Genomic DNA, 19,031 nt, shown 5'->3' with positions numbered 1-19,031 from the left:
GTCCCAACAAATTCAGACGATTCATTAAAGCATTTTATTTAGACCTGGATGGAAAGGGGAAAAGCAGTGTTAGAAAAAGAAGAGCTGGGGAAAGGGAGGTCTGGAGGAAGATGTTACGGGGAAAGAGGGAGGAGGTGCAGAAGGAAAAGGGGAAGAGGAAAGAAAGGAGGGAGAAACACATGGAAGGAGGGAGGTACATACAACGAGAGAAAACCACGTGGGACACAATGAGAAGAGGGAGAGGTGAAGAAAGACGAGAGATAGAAAGATGCACAGATTTTCTAGGGTAAGTCAGAGACCACGTCCTATAGTTCCCCAGTGGTCTCCAGTGTAAGGTGTCAATATCCTTTGAAATTCTGAATAACCACTTTTCACAGTTTTATATACGCTCTTTACTCGTCACCTCAGAAGCTCTCATCCAAATCAAGTGGTGATAGGAGCCGCATGGAGAAGCTAACAAAAGCAAAAATCATCCTCTGGACACAACAAAATCAAACTTAGGTCAGGTTTGGGGCCTCTACGGTATCACCTTAAAGATCTACAAATTCCCGGAATGGCGCACATTGTGAGATAATGCCGCGCCGTGGTCCTGCTGAAACACCTTACTTGGCCAGCAGGCTCATGAGGTAGGTTGAGGTGTTGGTGTCCAGTCTCAGGGGAGGCACCGTGACGTAGGCGGCTGCATGGGACCAGTCCTGGTGGTAGTAGTGTAAGCCCGTCAGTGTGGCGTGCGCGGTGGTGGTCTCGGCCAGCACGACCTTCCCTGAAAGGAGAGGGTTCAAACCATCACCAGGAGGCCAGTGAACCTGGGAGATCATTGGTCTGAGCCTCTCACGGGGCAGGTGAAGGAGCTGAAGTCAGAGAGGAAGGGACTTGCCCGAGCTCAGCTGGGCATTTGAGGGCAAGGTCAGACTGTTCTCTGTCCCCGTGCTGACTGCAGGCAAGGACAGAAGGGCGAGGGCGCCGAGGCGGGGCAGCACTCGTCTGTTTTCTGAGCAGGCGGCTGCTGGGAGTAGCTTCAGGAGAAAACTGGGGGTGGCACCGTAGCAGGGGATAGAGGGCAGGGAGACGGAGGTGGGAGGCTGGAACAACAGCACAGGAGAGACGGCGAAGGGGGTCCCGCTGAAGAAGCAAGAGTCAGGATTTGGAGTGCAATGTGGTGGGAAGGCTGAAGGCCCTTGCTCCCAATTTATATCCTCAGCCTTGTGACCGTGACCTGTTTCTCCTGTTCCTGGGCCCTCACTGGCACCCCGAGCCGGACTGGGAGTCCAAGCACGTACAAAGCCTTCAGGTGCTGCCGGGTGCTCCGACACACAGGTGCCCTGGGGCTGGTACGCTGGGTTCCTGAAAGGGACGCTGGGCCCTCACAGTGTCGTTTCTCCGGGGACTTCCCAGGCATTTCCCCCCTGAAATGTCCGTTGGAACTGGTCCAGGATTTCATGTTGGTTACCAGCGCAACCACTAGCAAAACCCAAGAGACTGAAAAAAATACCAGTTAATGAGTTGATTGAAAGCTTGGAAAACTTTACCAGACCCAGGAGAGGTGGCAGACACTTCTGTAAAGCTGTTATGCAAACAAGTGTGCAGAGGAAAACACTGGTGCTAATGCACTGAACCCAGGCCAGTGCAGGGTGCTTGTGAGGAAGACAGCCAGAGAGAAAAGGGACAGGCAGGCTCAGGGCCTGGCCCCAGGAGCCGGGCTGGGAAGTGCATGGAGCTGCTGGGCCCCACCACACACAGGCGCTGCTCAGCCCAGCCTACGGACTCACCTTGCATCTTAGCAGCTGCAATAACGTCACCGGCCGAGATGCTGGACACGTTGACCAGGTAGATGGGACAGTGAGTCTAAGGACGGGAAACACGGTGGGAAGGAGAGAGCATCAACCCCATAACCTAACAAGGACCAAGGTGACCGGACCAGCCCAGTCCTGGCCCCAGCGCTGCCCCCTGCATCGCTTAGCACTCCCCTCAGGGTGGCGGTCTTCTGCTGGGAATGCAGGGCTGGTGCCTGCAGGCTGGGGAACCCCACGAAACAAGGAGGGAGCAGGCAGCGCCCAGCACCAGAGCCCAGCAGGGGGACAGCAGGGCAAGATGCCAAGTGCCGAACCTCACATTTTCTACCAGCCAACACCTAGACTATTTACAACTTGAAATGAGGGACTCTTCATTTCCTATTCATGAACGTGATGACCTAGAGACAGTTGTGTATTATATCCCATATCTAAAATGATGATGTCTGCCATCTGCCATATCAGTAGACAGAATGTACCCTGGAGAAGAAACAATACACAAGAGGTTCAGGGCTCACAGTCTACACCAGACTTGCAAATGGACACCGGTCTTGCAAATGGACACCTGGATTATAATACTGATTAGCTCTTCCTCTATCAAGCTGTGTGACCACGGTCCACCGCTTCACTTCTCTGGGCATGTGTTTGAACTAAGAAAACGAGGAGCTGCCCTTCTGTTATTCAGATCTTTCCTAATTCTGGGGTAAGTTTCCATCAGGAAGCAATTGATAGTGTAACTATTGTTACGACAGTAAAACAATGTCCTTGTCCAGCTCCTGGACTTATAAAGGGCTAATGGGAAACTGTTTTCCCAAATGTTATTCTAATGCCTTCTTTGCCTGTCAGATTAGGAGGATAGAGAATTTAGGGGCTGGCCTGACATTTGATGTGCTTGGCACAAGTTTCCTGACTAATTCTGAGACCAACTGGACCTCCAGCCTCTGTGTTCCCCTGGCGTTCCTAACACCACATCCTCAGCTCACAGCCTTCAGGGTAGCCTAGGTCTTTCTGGAGGAGAAGTTCTTAAGTGTTAGCGCCCATTAGGATCATTAGCGGGCTTGTTAAAACACAGGTTGCTGGGCGTCACCCCCAGTTTCTGATTCAGTGGGTCTGAACAGGCCTGAGCATTTGCATTTCTGAGTTCCTATTTCTAACAAATGATGTTGATGCAGCTGGTCCAGAGACCACACTTAGAAAGCTAGAGTTCAGATTATCTGAGCAAATAGAACACTTAATGGTTTAGGAGGAGAAAGGAACTTGGTACAGTGTTCTCCTGTTTTCAAAGTGCTTTTCCTTCCACGACTCCTTTGATCCTCACAACCGTCCTGTGAGGAGTGGGTGATATTATCATTCCAATTTTAGATAATACAATGGTCTCTCGGAGTGGTTGATTGGCTTGCGTGGGACTGGAAGCTTGTCCTTGGTCAAGGCCCCAAGGCGTGTGCTTATTCCCACCACCACACTGCATCAGCGCCCCCTTACCCTGAACCATACCAAGGAAAAAGCATGAATGGCCCAGAGGCGGAGGTTCAAATCATGGTTCTCTAAGCAAACGTCTCTCTGCTCCTCTACAAGGAACAGATTCCAGGTGCCATGAGGCTCTGTGGTCCCCACCTTGCCCTGCCTCTGCTGGGAGGCATTTCCATTTGAGCAATGAACCAGGTCTCAGCAAGATCAGCAGGGTAGAACGGAGAGCCGGTGGCAGGGAGGACTCCTGCCAGGTCTGCGGGAATAGGAACGGTGTTGTTCATTCAGCAAACGGCCTTCGTTGGCGGTCCTGGGAGCCAGGCATGGGGCTGGCACCCAGAGCAGAATGGGACTCTACTGTACAGGCTGGGTTCTGACCCCAGAGTTGAGAATGGGCTGAGGGTGAGCTGGGGTCTACTTACTCTGTTTGCAATGGTGATAACTCGGTGAGTGGCTTCTGCCTCCACCTGTTAGAAACAGAGGACGGGAAGAAAACAAGCTTCACCATCTCCCCAAGCAAGCTTACATCTCCCTGACACCCCACCTCGTACGCAGAAAGTGCTGGAATGTCTGACTCAGAGCTGGAGTGACAAACAGCACCCACAGGGGCTGGCTCGGGGGGAAACCCTGGGCAGGGGCACCTCTGCTCACACTGAGAGAACCCCGGGACTTAGGGTTCTAGGCACGTCTTTGCTGGATGCTACTCAGGGCTTAATTAAAAGACGACAAAACAAGAACAAACGAAAACCTGCAGTCACATCTCTCCCTGGTTTCTGGTGCATTCTCTCCACAGCCATCTCAGAACCGTGGCAAAGGAGTAATACTGATTGATTTCAAGCTGAAAATTAGCCTAGATCGGGATTTCTGAACCTCGGCACTAGTGGCATTTGGGGTGAGATAATTCTCTGTGGAAGGGGCTGAACGGACATTGCAGGCTCTTTGGCAGCATCCTTCACCTCGACCTAGTAGATGCCAGTAACATCCTCCCCCCAGGTTGGGATAACCCAAAATATCTCTGGACATTGCCAAATGTCCCTGGGGAGCAAAACCTCCTTAGATGCTCCCCTTTAATCAGTAGATGGTGAAGGTGGTATTCTTGCTATTACAGCCACTACGGTCAGCACCGCTCTCTTCCCCCTCATAGAGCTCCACAAAGCCCAGTCCTGTGCGCATCCCGCCACCCCTCTTCTCACAGGCACTCTGAGTGCCTTGTTGAAGCTGGTGTGTCTTTCTCTATCAACTCTGAGGTGCCCAAACAGGAGCTATATTCAAGCGCTCTCGCAGACAGAGACAAACCCACGGCAGGAGTAAGGTGGGACCCCCGCCCACACCAGGCTGGCCCACTGTAGGCTGACTTGGCTCCTGTCTGATGACAGAACCATCACATCCTGTCTCCAGCTCCTCGTCCCCCAAGGCCTCCCCATCAGTCTCTCATGGACATCCAACCACCACTCTGCATTTAAGGCTTTGAAGAAATGGAAAATAGCTCTCCCCTCACCACTGGTAAGGCATGTCCGAACAGGGTCATAGGGCGAGAACACATTATTTATCTAACGTGATCCTCCAGAGCCGAGTTCTTCAGCAAGGGGGACCTGGGGGCATTTGTGTCGACACCCTGCAAAACTGTGCAAGGATAAAACCAGAGGGCAGAGGGAGAGCAGGGCTTAGTCACCATCTCAGCAACGAATAGGAAAAGGGGGAAAGAGCACAGACACGCATGTGCCTCTCGTTTCTAGTGGGAAGGGTCCAAAGTTTTCCACAGATGCTCAAAGGGATCTCAGCCCCAAAATGCCAACTCACTGGCTTATAGTCTGGAATTTCTTCTAACATCTAAAGGCCCTTTCAGTCTGTCTTTTCTCTCCCGATTCAATTTTGGCCAAAGCAACCCCTGGCATGTTCACACGGCCTCCCTCAGACCCTTGAAATCAGCCCCCAATGAGGTGGGTCTGTTTCCCCAAAGTTGTCTTCCCCAAGGAAGCTGAAGGGCAGGTCGGCTGTAGCATGGAGGAAGTTGTTCCCTGGGAAGCTTCCAGATGGGAATTTCACCCATGAAGAAAGCAATACCATACAACTCATATTTACCGATGACTCTTCTATCCTAAAGGTTCTGTGAATCTATAGGAAAGGTGATGACAAAGAACACGGATATCTTCCTCACCTCCTCTGGACGGCTGATCTCAATTCCTTCTGGGCCTGTGATACCCAAATCTAGCGCCTCCTTTGCACCCTAAATAAGAGCAAAAGAAAGAAAATTGAGAGAATCATAGAGATACAAAAAAATACTGAACCCAAGGGACAGTAAAATATTTTCAGCACAGCCCATTCCAATAGGTTTGCTGTTTTTCTCACTTCCGTAACACCCATCTTAGAACGAGGGCAGGATGAGGACAGGGATCCCCTGAGCCTCACTTCATAATGATTGAAAATATCTTTTCCTCTTAAAAATACAGTTCAGTCACCAGCCAACAGGCCTGGGACACTAAAGACAAACACTGTTTATTGATCTGCAAATCAGAATTTCCTCACTGGAAATCTAGTTAAATCTCCAGCTTCCACAGATGCCTAGATTAACCTTTACCTCAAGTATCCTACTTAAGACCCAGTAGTACAAAGGGGCTTGTCTGTCTTGGTACCAGTGAGAAGATCTCTATAATACCTCAGGTCCGCTGAGGAGGTACAGGAAAGTGGAATGTTGACCCTTATTTATTCTGTACGTCACATCTCATTAAAAATATTTCTTAGAGGTGCTCCAAATTCCTCTGTGATAATGGAATTTAAGTATCATATTTGAATGAAGACATCATCATCCAAGACTTAGAAACCCTTTTGGACTATACAGAGAGATTTGTTTTTTACAGACACTAGAAAAGTTTGGATTTTCGGACAGAGATCTGTCATCTGGGCTGTTACCACCTCACACTTTCTTTTATAATTTGTTTTATCTGAACCCTGTAGGGAGGGTCATGGGTGGTCAGGAATCCCCCAGAGAACTGTCTCTATTGGTGCTCCCCCAACTTCCCCCAACATTCTCTACTGCCTTGCCTCGGCCACGAGCTCCCCATTTTCAGCATGGACCCGGGCGATCGCCCCAATATCCTTGCAAGCGTGCAACACTTGGTACAGTTCGCTGTCCCGAAGCATATACAAGTCCTTGTAGGTCATGAACATCTGGAACGAGTTGACACCCTTCTCCCTCACCAGGGTCTCCATTTCTGCTTTCACCTGGAGAGCAGAATATAAAAGGCAATGCCACGTGAGTACAGAGGGCCAAGAGGCTGACTGGCAGACGCTGGCCCAGCGCGGAGGAGAGGTGGCTCTGTCGCCACATGACCACCCGCAACCTTGCAGTATCTCACTCTCCTCTCACTCCATGGGCTGCTGTGAGGTCACGTGAGCAAATGGATGCGGAAGTGTTTTGAAAATTGTCCAGCGTGACACAAATATAGAAACGAGATCTGGGCATGTTTCTCCTATCACATAAGCTTGTCCTGTGTTTCTGCCTCCAAATCAGCCTTATTGGTAAATGCACTAATGACTTTTACACCTGTGGCCAGTTCCCTCCGCCCCCATAACAGAAGGGATGTTACAGAGAAGGCGTACTAATGCTAAAAATCCAGAGACCTGGGGAAAATCTAACTTAGGGACAAAGCCAAACATGAAGCAAAGCTATGTGAATAAGGAGATTCAGCCCAACATTATTTGTACTAGGAAAAAATGGAAGAAACATTGGTCCAACAATAGGAAAATAAATTGTGATTCGTCTACTTGACAGAACATTCAGTGGCCATGGCACTGATGGTCATGAAGACCATGCAGCCAGGTGGAAAATGCTCACACTTAAGAGAAAGAGTTACTATGAAAAAAGACCAGAAGGAAATAAGCTAAAATAACAATAGTGATTGTGTTGGGGTGACTGAATTATGTGCTTCCTTTCTTTTCTATTTTTAAAATCTGTAATTAGAAAAAAAATTGGTTATTATAAAAAAGAATTAAAAATTCTAGATGCATGAAAATCCTCACAACCTTTGGGGACTTAGGGATAGCTGACTTGGCCTCAGTGTTGCTGGGAATCTGAGCAGACCCTCTCTATTCCAGGCCACTGGAGGAGGGAAAGGAGAGAGGCTCAGGGTAGGGGTCGCCCATCCAGGAGGGTGTCCGAAGTGGACAAAACTTCCATCTGAGATAAAGGATGGCTAACATTCAGTGTGGTCTGTACCTTTTAGCCGGTACCAGGAGGGGGATCTTCATGTGTGAGTTTGGGGGGTTCCAAGGCCTTTCATAAGCACCAGTTTGGATATAATGGAAGAGACTGTGTAAGCCCCACACTCAAGGCTTGTACCTGAGGGCAGAAGTACAGCCAGGCTTTTAAGTCACTGTCTCAGAATGGAGCCAGGCCCTTTAGATCAGGATCCACAGCTGGAGAACTTTGCAAAATCTCTTAATGCTTATTTATTGTTACGATTCCAGGGCACCCGCTCAAGTACTGAGTGGCACACGGTGAGTAATGAGCACTTGATGAAAGAATGAATATCCAGGTTGCTTCCCTGGGGCAAGAAGCAGTAAAACTCCAGAAGTGAAGCAAAATCTAAATGCCTGTATATCTGTACTCAGGAAGAACGAGGAAGAGGGAATCGGGGAGCAGGGACTGGACTCTGGCCCTGGGGCCTGGGCAACAGGAGGCCAGGAAAGCCAGGGGCACAGAGGCTGAGCTGAGAAAGGGTCCAGTGGGAGCCACACACCAGGAGCAAACTCAGGGTGCCCAGAGCAGGAGCTGGGGCCCAGCAGGAAAAAAGCACCCCAATCCATTCTTACCAGGTGGCACTGAGCCAGGACGGGACCCTCCGTTCTGAGACCTCAGTGCTGTCACTCCAAGCACAAAATGATGTGACCCTCAGGGCTGACCCTTACTGAGCTTGCTACTCAGCAGCAACCCCTTAGGGTTTGCTACGTAAGTGACACCTTAGGTAGAGCTCAGGACATGCTGAGGACATGGTGAGCGCCTTGTGGTCAGAGCGCTGGAAAACTGGCTCTTTAAATTAAGCAAAACAGGCCTCCCCCCTTATAGAATCATAAGTGTTTTTTCTTTTGGCATTTGGAGGAGTTAGGATGGAGGTGGGAGGGGTGTTCCACACCGCAGGACAGCATCACCCCCCCAGCGGGCTCTCACCAGATGGCCCCTCTGCCAAAAAGAGCACTGGTTCTTCTTCTGGGGTTCCACCCAGTGCTGTTACCTTGGGTGCCCACCAGGGGATCCCCACATGGAGGGCGTAGTCACAGCAGACCTTGGGGTCAGCCAGACCCCGGCACTTCTCGTAGGCATCCACAAGGGAGGTCTCCTTGTCAGGCAGGACATGGCCGATGATCATGGTGGTACCTCCAACTAGTGCTGCCTGAGGGAGACGGGAAAAGCAATCTCGTCACATCTCTACCCGCACCCAAGTCGCTGACGTGGGGACACTGGGCCCTCAGGTGGGCCTTCAGGACAGCCACAGACTCTCCCACACAAGAGGCTGAGAGGCCCAAGTGCAGCAAGGTTTGGGAAAATGTAAGGAGCTGTCAACACAGGAGCCAGGGTGTAATCTTCATCATTACTGTGGATCCAGCACACAAACCTGCTTCTTCTTCATCTTGGGTTGCAGCTCAGTGCTTGGGAAAAACGACTTAGTGTGTTACCAGCGCCTATATTTCCAAATGGGAAGATTCCCCCCAGACAATTTCTGACCAACCTGAATAGATAGATGATGTAATCAAATGTCTACCATAATGTAATATAAGTCTGTTTGTAATATTACTTTAGTTACACGTATATACGTAAACCATAGTAAAATGTTAATTTGACTATATTATTTTGTTTTATTCGCTCACATTTCATGAAACAATTCTATTCAAAGTTTTTACAGGCATCTTCACATCAGGGTCTTTGTCTTCAGTTTTTCCAAGAACATTAACTTCATTTCCATCTGTCTTGTTTGAGATAGAGCATTTTAGGTCCCCGTACGATCTGTCGGTGAAAAAATGATCCTATCCACAATCTCCACGAGATACCACTTAAAAAGAAATCTTTAAAAGGTCTCATTTGCAACCACAAACAATGCTCCCAGGAATAATGACTAAATCTGTATTAAAGGTCTGCCCCCACATACTTTTTTAAAAACCAGTTTGGTCAGGTGACCTCCATGAGCTTCCTAAACTAGCATTGACCAAAGGCTATTCCAGGCTAATGGGTTGTTCTCCAAAAAACTTTATTAAAATAAAAATTGAGACAGGTCCCATAATATGTGAAACTTTATGAGGGCTTTAATGTAGGTGACTCTCTTTTCCTGATGAATTAAAATTTGGACAAAACCTACTCTTTTATTTGGATCCCTACAGTGACTGGAATCAGCTCCAAGTTCAAGTCCCTGCTATGCCACCTCCCAGTTGGGTAACCTCAGCCCGGTTACTTGACCTCTGTGATGCAAGAGGTCAAGTATGTTTTTTCTCTTTTAAAATTTTTCATTTATTTATTTTTTAAATATTCTGTTACAGAGTCTTTACCTATACCATGGGACCAGCTTCCTTGCTGGAGAGCTGTGAAAGTCAAGAGAATCATCACTTTGTAAAGTTTTGTCCTAATATGTGTGTTTCATTATTCAGAGTTTAGTTGTTTATCTCTGTTTTCCGTATGGGAGGAAAACAGCACAATGAAACTGTCTTGATGATTTCATGCTTCTCTATTCAGTTAAATCATTGATCACGAATCAGAAATACTGCTGGAGAATAAGGGACTGAAAAAAAATTCAGTTCAGCGGCCAAGCAACAATTACAATGAAAGCTCTTGCAACACTGATTTTCCACGCTGACCCTGGCTGGGCGGGTGAGACTACTGCCCTTGTTGTCCTGGGAAACGCAGGGGCCTGACTTCTTGCATAACTTAAAGCAACCAACAGAGGGTGCTAGTTCTGAGGCTCACACGTAGGAATTGTGATGTGGGAGACGGAGAGAAGGGGAAGAGCAGCAGATTGTAGCTTTACTACCCGGCTTCTATTTCTGATTTTGCTGGATTGTGCCAGAATGCTTCACCCTCGTAGCAGGTGGTTGTACTCTATTTTGTCCTGAAATGCATTTCTTGCTTTTATGTGTGGACACGGGGGTGTCTGGTATATTGGGATGTTACACACTAAATTGTCTTACTTCTGTGGTTCTAGATTGTTTTCATTTGCACTCCCTCATCTGTCTGTAGACTTGCATAGAAGAAAAAGGGAATATGGAGACAGCACAGTGGAATAAGAGAGCCAAGACCGTTCTTAGCATCTGTGGGCTTCTGAGAGTAGAAAAGGAGGTCTACCTGCTGAATCTCTAGTTAAAAGTTACAGGTCAAGCTAACAAACTGTTAACACAGCGTATACTCTGTTCTCCTACTCTAACAGATAATGTTCATAATGACTCAGAAGGCCAGGCTTGAGTTCAGAATTCTCAGAATGCTTGCAGTTCTGAGCTACACTCTAGGGGATGTTGGCCTTCAGCCTCTGCGCCTGCCTCTAGCCCATACTCTCCAACTCCGGTTATGTGTCCTGCAGCCCCTGGATCTAAGCTCTGCTCACTCCTGCAAGATGCCACCCTGGGGCTAGGCGTGCACAGAGTGGTGGTCTGGCCCCCAGAAGGACAGATTCAGGCTAATGTAGGCCCTGGCAGTGCTCAGGCCCTTTGTCAGGGGATTCCAGGGCCCCAGAGTGTGGTCCAGGATTGGGACAGTGGGCTCTGGGCAGACATGGGGGAGTTGCCTGTAGCCCAGAGCCCATGGCAGAGACTCCTCTTGCCTGGGTCCAAGGATAGTAACTGAAAAGTTCTGGATGGAGTCAGAAGCATCCGGCAGAGGTCCTGACTTTCCCAATTGCTGGTTGTAATCCCGTGTGCCTGCTCTGCTCTGCAGTCACCGCTGGGGGCCCACAGCAGCCCAGGTGGCAGTGGTTGTGAGAACCTCCATAAGCTGGGAAGGGGCATATAAATATCTGGAAAAATCATTACTGCTGTTACCCCAGGCCTCAGAGTAAAAGTTTAATGGGATCAGTAAACACTTTCCCAGCTGCGGGTTCGGGATCCCAGACCAGATGCTGGATGCACTAGTGCTGCTTTCCTCCCAGGCAAGATGCACACAGAGCTGGCTTCTAAAATATGCACAGTTCCCACCCACGGGATGAATGCTGACAAGCTCAGTCTTCGCAGGAATGTGATATCACAGATGTGACAGACCTTTTTACTGTCATTCCACACAAAACAGCCTTGTACAAATCAACAGCAGAGCGTGATGCAATCCTGTTCCGGAGGCTTTCGAAAGGATTATATTTACGATAATCAAAAGGAAAGGTGACTGTGTGGCTGCTGAATGTTCATAACTGTCTTCATGCAAGAAAAGTAAAGCTGTGAAAGATCTGAAGAATCAATAGAAATGATGTTCATGGAGGCTAAGTCTTCTCATGGAACAAGGGTGATGCTATAACAAGTGAAAAGACAGAATTCAATAAGCTACCCAAGATACTTAGAAGTATGTTTCAACACACACACCCCCACACAAAGAAAACAAAAATAGAAGGAAATCTACCAAAACATTAACAATGACTGTTTTTGGATGATGAGATTCTGAGTAATTTATTTTTTCTAATTTTCTGAAATTTATTTCATAGAATATATTACTTTCATAATACTGTATACATAAAAAAATTAATTTGGAGGAAACTAAGACTACTTAAAATTTAGTTAACCGTGTTTATGTATTTAAAATACTTTCTTTTAAAGTTATGTATGAAACATTTCAACCATACAGTAAAAGTACAGAACATAATACAACACATACCCATGAACCCACTGCTCAAATTGAACAGATGTTAGCTTTTTACTGTATTTACCTTACATGCTTTTTAATTTAAAAAATGAAAGAAAATGTTTCCCATACAACTGGAGCCCTCCATCCTATTCCCATCCCTTAACCCTGAGGTTGATATAAATTTCTCCCATCCATGTTTTTATGCTTTTACTATATTTGTTTTGCAAATCTGAAAAACGTACACAAGTGGTATTATACCGTCCATGTCCTTTTGCAACTTGCTTTTTTTATTTGACAGAATTAAGATTCATTTATGGAGACAGACACGACCATGGAACAGCTAACACACTAGGGCCTACTGGAGCCTGGTGGCTGACTGAAGTGGCCATAAAAATAAGGGCTGACCCAGGCCCTTATTTTTTGACATAAACTTCTGTCCAGCCAAGCATTCCCCACTGTGTATGTGGCGTTCATTTCTGTTGTGAACGTGAGGCTTCACATCTCTCACTGTTAAGTTAATATGGACTTTAGGACCATTTGTTTAACCAACAGACGCAGCAGCATCATACATATTTGGCAGGATATGGAACATAATTTTACTATTTCAAAGGGTTACCATTATTTTGTTTTTGATATTTATGACATACCGCTGGGTAAATCTGGGTTTATTTGATGCCCAGTCATGTCACATCCACTTGTTCCCTAAGAAAAACCAGTATTCTTTTTTTTTTAACATCTTTATTGGCGTATAATTGCTTTACAATGGTGTGTTAGTTTCTGCTGTATAATAAAGTGAATCAGCTATATGTATACATATATCCTCATATCCCTTCCCTCTTGCGTCTCCCTCCCACCCTATCTCACCCCTCTAGGGGGACACAAAGCACCGAGCTGATCTCCCTGTGCTATGCAGATGCTTCCCACTAGCTATCTATTTTACATTTAAAACCAATATTCTTAATGGTAATCCATTTTATGTCACAGTTTCCAGGCATACGCTTGGCAGGAACTTGTACTGAACTCAACCTAAACCTGTTATTATAAATGTCATCTTTATGCTTCAGAAGTTATCAGACCACTGTGGGCACATGGCGGTCTCCGTATTGACCAGGGACCTGCTCAGCAAATTGGAAAGAAATTTCAGATATAATTTATTTGCTGACATCACAACGTTGGAAAGAACAGTGCATTGGCCTTTCCTGGTTTTGTCAGGACAAAGATCTTCGGAGAGTCATTCTGTACCATCTTCTCTGTTGCTGCAGCTGTAATCATGTTTTGCTGAGTTCCCAGTAGCCATGTTTTTTCTCTACCCCTCCACCCTGCCCCCCAAAGGGAAAGGCTTGGTTCTCTGGCTCCAAGGCCAAGAACCAATAGATCAAGGCACAAACTTTGTACCCTGTTGTTTTTCATTGGGGGTGGCGTAGGGACTTCCTGTGAACATATTTTCACACTAGTGCTCAGAAAATGGGTGTGTTTGGGGGGAGGTGATTGGAATCATAATAGCAGGGTCTGGAGTATCTAGATGTATAGATTAAGGGCAACTCAATCTTCACAGAGGGAACAATCCTACACTGAGAATCAAATAACCAGTATTTGGATGTGCTTTGTAAACTAAGTCCAATGCAAATGTTTCGACATTTCTTAATGCAGTTGAGAAAGCCATCACTTGTTCAGATGGATCTGCTTCTCTTGGAATTGCTGAACCACTTCCTTTTCTTTTCACATTGAATGTATCTTCCATCTTTTATTCATACTCGCTCAAAGTAGAAGAGAAAAAAAAAATAACCAGATCAGTGGTTTCTCTCTTGCTCTGAATAACTTCCTTGCCCTTCAGGGATCTTGTTAGCTGCTCTCTGGCCCTCAGGAAAGCCAGCTCTTAAGCAGCACCACTCCTTGGGATGTGAGAGACTCCCCAGAGAAGGGACTGAGCATTTCGTCAAGTGAGGTGATGTATGTACGGTACCTAGAACCATGCCTGGCACTCAGTAAACACCTTTCTCATCCTGCAACATACGCCCACCAGCCAACACCAGCTCCGTGGGTATGTGGCTTGGGCAGCCCCACAGTGCCCTGTGCTCAGACTGGCTCTGTCCTGGTTTAATCTCTGCTGTCATCTTGAAATTCTTAATAGTATTTAAACAAGGAGTCCATTTTTATCAGCTACATTGACCTGATCTAGGGAGATCACGCTCTTAACAGGCTTACGCCGGCTTCAATGTCAATTCATCCAGCTCGCACTGGGGGCTCAGGACCCCAACCCTTTCTCCGATAATTCCCTTCAAGGCCGCTTGAATGCTGACCACTGCTCCAACCTCTTTTAGAGTCTCCCCAACACCTTTTATCAGATGTCCCTTTTCTCTGAAAAACAAACAAAACAACACAAACCCTCCCTGCAACCAGCTTTTCTCCAGGACACCAAGTGATACATGATTGTTCCTTGGGACCACCCACTGTCCCTCTAGCTACAGATAGCTCCCAAGCCTTTTCTTGACCTGTTGAGCTCATTCTTCAGCAAATTGCACATTTATAATTAACTGCACTTCTCAATTTCCTTTTACTTTTCACTCCTACCTTCTGGGTCCCAGCCTCTATTACTTCATCTAGGGCATGGTCCCACTTCTGACCTTGCAATGCTCTCACTGTTAAGCATTACCATATCTAAAACTCACCCTTCATTCTTTGAATTTTCAGCAGAGGAGACAGGCAACATTCAATCTGCAATATACCTTGGGAAAAGGACATTATCCCACACTTAACCTGCTTGCCATTAAAAAAAAATTTATTTACTTTATTTATTTATTTTTGGCTGCGTTGGGTCTTCGTTGCTGCGCACGGGCTTTCTCTAGTTGCGGCGAGCGGGGGCTACTCTTCGTTGCGGTTTGCGGGCTTCCCATTGCGGTGGCTTCTCTTGTTGCACATCACGGGCTTTAGGCACACGGACTCAGTAGTTGTGGCTCACGGGCTCTAGAGAGCAGGCTCAGTAGTTGTGGCTCACGGGCTTAGTTGCTCCACGGCATATGGGATCTTCCTGGAACAGAGCTCGAACCCGTGTCCCCTGCATTGGCAGGCAGATTCTTAACCACTGCACCACCAGGGAAGTCCCTGGCTTGTCATTTTTAAAACACATTAATGCTATATTTAGAGGCAAAATAGTAGAGTGACAAGAACCAGACTTTAAGGCAGGCAGATCTAGGTTTAAATCCTAGCTCCATCACTTATGGTTATAAGATCTTGGGCAAGTTATATAATCTCTTTGAGCTTCATTTTCCCCATTTGTAAAATGGAGTAATAATACACCCCTTGTGGGGTTACCATGAGGATTAAATGAGATAATGCACGTAAAGCACCTGGGACAGCACCTGCACATAGTAGGAGCCCAATAAATACTAGTGACTTATACTACCATTATAGCTATTTTAGTTAATAAACAATAAGCATAATTTGTAGGTAGCATGAATGTGCACACCGTGTTATATGTATCAGATGCTCCAGAAGAAGTGAGAGATATAAGTACCTTAAGGCGCTTAGAGTCCAGTTAGCAAATAGGACAGGAAAAACGTTCATTTCTAATAGAAATGACTTCAAAATAATGAGTACAAAGCAGCACAAGATAACATTCCTCAATGGAGACGGCAACATCAAGTTCAACAGACCAGAGGAGGGGAAGGACACAGTAGGATGGGCAGGCTGAGAGCTGGAAGGGGGCAGGATGAGACACTCTGGGGTAGGAAATGATGTGGGCAGAGCCGGCGACACAGCCAGAGGACAGAGAATAGATCTTTGGTATTGGCTGAGGCAAACTGTGTGGACCTTGATGAACTTGGATTCCATCAATCAGCAAAGTTTAGCAACTTGTGTGTGTGGAGGTGGTGGTGATGAGGGGGCTTCGGGAGTGTGGGGTTTAGGAGCACATTTACAGAGAGGACTCTGGTCACCCCCATCCCTGGACATGTCTGTAGTCACAGCAGGCTTCTGGGTATGAAAATCAGACTCCAGAACATGGCCCTGACTGCTCAGTGCAAACTCGACTGCAGTGCTGAGATGATGGACCCCAACCTGCGGACTGGGATGAATGACATATGGGACACCTGTTTCGGGGAAGAAGTAGCCGCCAGGTTTGATGACAGAAGAGGAGAGGATGTAAATAACAGGAGAGGTTTTATGCCTGTGTGGCTGAAAAAATAGTATCAGGAGAGGAACAACCAAATTTAGGAGGGAAGAGAGTCTTTAGAAATCTTAATGCAGAGCTGACGGAGGGACCATGGAGCAGATGAAAATTGCTAATTATAACCAACATCCATTGAGCACATACTCTGTGGCTATTTAATTCTCACAACAGTCCTGTGAAATATGTATTATTGGGCTTCCCTGGTGGCGCAGTGGTTGAGAGTCTGCCTGCCAATGCGGGGGACGCGGGTTTGAGCCCTGGTCTGGGAGGATCCCACATGCCGCGGAGCAGTTGGGCCCGTGAGCCACGATTACTGAGCCTGCGTGTCCGGAGCCTGTGCTCCGCAACGAGAGAGGCCACGATAGTGAAAGGCCCGCGCACCGCGATGAAGAGCGGCCCCCGCTTGCCACAACTAGGGAAAGCCCTCGCACAGAAACGAAGACCCAACACAGCCATAAATAAATAAATAAATAAATTTAAATCATATGGGCTTCTAAGAAGATCTCTGCTTAAAAAAAAAAAAAAAAGAAAAAATATGTATTATTCTCCCCATTATTCAGATGAGGAAACTGAGGGTTGATATTCATATCTACTAGGCTGGGAAGGACATCTCTTCCCATTCATTTAGGAGGGGGATGGATAGAGGAGGAGATGAGCTGAGGTGACATGGAGGAGGGCTGAGGGTGCCCAGGCCCTTGGTCCCAGACTTCTTAGCAAAACAGAGGAAAGGTTTTGGGAAAATTAGGAGTGTCAGTCTGAGCCAAGACGAGGTTTAAGAAAACTGTATGGGAAATGCACTACAGCATCAACGAGGGAGGGCTGAAGTAAACCTGCCATATTATAAGGGGTCAGTTCCATGAAGCCAGGAGCTGGGACAGAGAAAGCAGGCTGGGATTGCTGAGGGAGTAGGGAGTCCAGGGACGGACTGACACAGGCATCCAGGTGGAGGTCCAGCACAGCCAAAAATGGGGAGGGGTCCCAGAGCAGAGTTGGTTTGGGGCTTAGAGTGACATCTGAACTTTTATGTTTGTTAGAAATACAGTTCGATTCTCCGATGGTACGTGAAGGCAGGGTGCTCTGGTGGGCGAGGCCTGAACTCTGGAGCCTGGCACACCTGGGTCCGAGGTCTGGCTTTATCGCTGAGGAGTCCTGTGGTCTTGAGCCAGTAAGCTCTGGCTTGGGAGGATGGGGGTGCCGTTCCTGGAAGGAGGGGTCCCCGGGAGAGGAGTGGGGTTGTGGTGGATGCGTTGGGTTTGGGGCAGGTGCACGGAGGTGTCTAGGCTGTAGCTGTAAGCCTGGGAGTCATCAGTGACAGATCACCTGGGGAGAGAAGGTGGGGAGGGGGAGAAGGCAACCTGGGATAGGATCCTGAGAAGCAACCACAGAGGAGAGGAGTAAGACAGACAAGACCACGGAAGGAGACTGGAAAGGAGAGTCAAGAGGCAGAAGGGAGAGCAGGCTGGCATGGGGTTATGGAAGCCAAGAAAACCCTGTCACCAGCGCAACAATCTCCCTGGCTCACTGGCTTCAAGAAGAGGTGAGCTGCCCTAGAAGTTAAGATGTCTTCGAGGGAAACCCAAGCTCCCCTTCCCAGATGCGAGCGTACCAGGGTAGCCTTCCGGTCTCAGGGACAGTGAACACATCTGCTTGGGAAGCCCTGATATAAGCCTGCCTGGCCCCTGCTCAACAGGTAGACCCTGGGCACACAGGACACAGCCAGCTGCAAGCGCTGCTGAGAGACAGAAAGGTAGGGATTCAGTGTGAAATCCCCAGCCGCCCTCCTCCCTTCAGCCCCATCAATAAAGAACAGGCCTGACTGCTACGCTGTGGGGAGCAGCTGGGTCAGGCGCAGGTCAGACCAGGCTGTGCAAGAGCTCTTGCTGCCCCTTCGCTTCTGTTGCAAATTCCTGAAGACAAAGAGGTGCTCGCTGTCTCCAGGGCTGCTTGTGCAGTGGCCTTGTGGCAGGAAAGCTAATTGCAAAGGGAAAGATGGCTCCTCGCTCTGGATTCTCAACCCTGAAGGGGCCCAGGGCAGCAGGGGAATAACCCCCACTATAGAAACTTTGGGATGAAACTAGACCCGGAGAAAATCTCCTGAAGGGATGCAGACCAACACGAAGTGCTCCAGGAGAGGGTCACCTGCACAGCCAAGTGCTGCCCTCACCTAAGCTTCATGACCACCGTGTTGGACAGATGTTTTCACCATCTCGGTTTCTGAGACATAAGCCAAGACTGGGATCCAGGTATTTTTATTCCAAATCTCATACTCTTCCGTAACCCTGAGAATAGATTTGATACCAACAAATAGCAACTAAGCACAGAGCTTCATAGCCTGGGGCAATCCCAACTGCAGATTCAGGGTCTCCCACCTGGTATACTTAAAATAGACAACAGATAAGGAAGTATATACATCAGCCCTAACATTTTCTCATTTTAGAACTAGGAATACATGAATACCAAATGGTGGGAGAAATGTAAAAGGATGCATAGTTTTTATCATAAGACGATGCACATTTCTGTGGTTAAGACATTTCCTTTAAACCTGGGAATGAATTGTGCTAATTCCCAGACCCAACAGACTAGCATGTCCCGGGGACACAGAAGCTAGCAAAAAGTGACACCACTCCCGTGGAAGCCATTGGACCACTGTGGCAGTTAGCACCTAGGCTGAACTCACGTTCAGGAGAGAAATGAACATTTACTGAGAGCCTGCTTTGTGCAACGTTCCTAATATTATTCGTATTTATTATCTTATTTGATCCTCAGAATGACTCTGTAATTTAAAGCAAGGACTCAAACAGAT

General features: G+C 47.5%; 1 protein-coding gene across 1 annotated transcript in view; it reads right to left on the bottom strand.

Moving 5' to 3' along the window:
* The window catches only part of DPYSL5 (dihydropyrimidinase like 5), a 96,991-nt gene that overhangs the window by 23,964 nt on the left and 53,996 nt on the right, over positions 1–19,031 (bottom strand). Inside the window, exons 3-8 of the mRNA XM_032652691.1 lie at positions 8,489–8,647; positions 6,300–6,479; positions 5,416–5,484; positions 3,680–3,724; positions 1,770–1,845; positions 607–763 (exon numbers count right to left, since the gene is read on the bottom strand). Of these exons, the coding sequence (XP_032508582.1) occupies positions 607–763; positions 1,770–1,845; positions 3,680–3,724; positions 5,416–5,484; positions 6,300–6,479; positions 8,489–8,647 (686 nt within the window). The remainder of the gene's footprint in view (positions 1–606; positions 764–1,769; positions 1,846–3,679; positions 3,725–5,415; positions 5,485–6,299; positions 6,480–8,488; positions 8,648–19,031) is intronic.

Source organism: Phocoena sinus, chromosome 13 (assembly GCF_008692025.1).
Source record: "Phocoena sinus isolate mPhoSin1 chromosome 13, mPhoSin1.pri, whole genome shotgun sequence".
NCBI lineage: Eukaryota > Metazoa > Chordata > Mammalia > Artiodactyla > Phocoenidae > Phocoena > Phocoena sinus.
The sequence above is the reverse complement of the archived record's forward strand: the minus strand, read 5'-3'. Positions and strand labels throughout refer to the sequence as shown.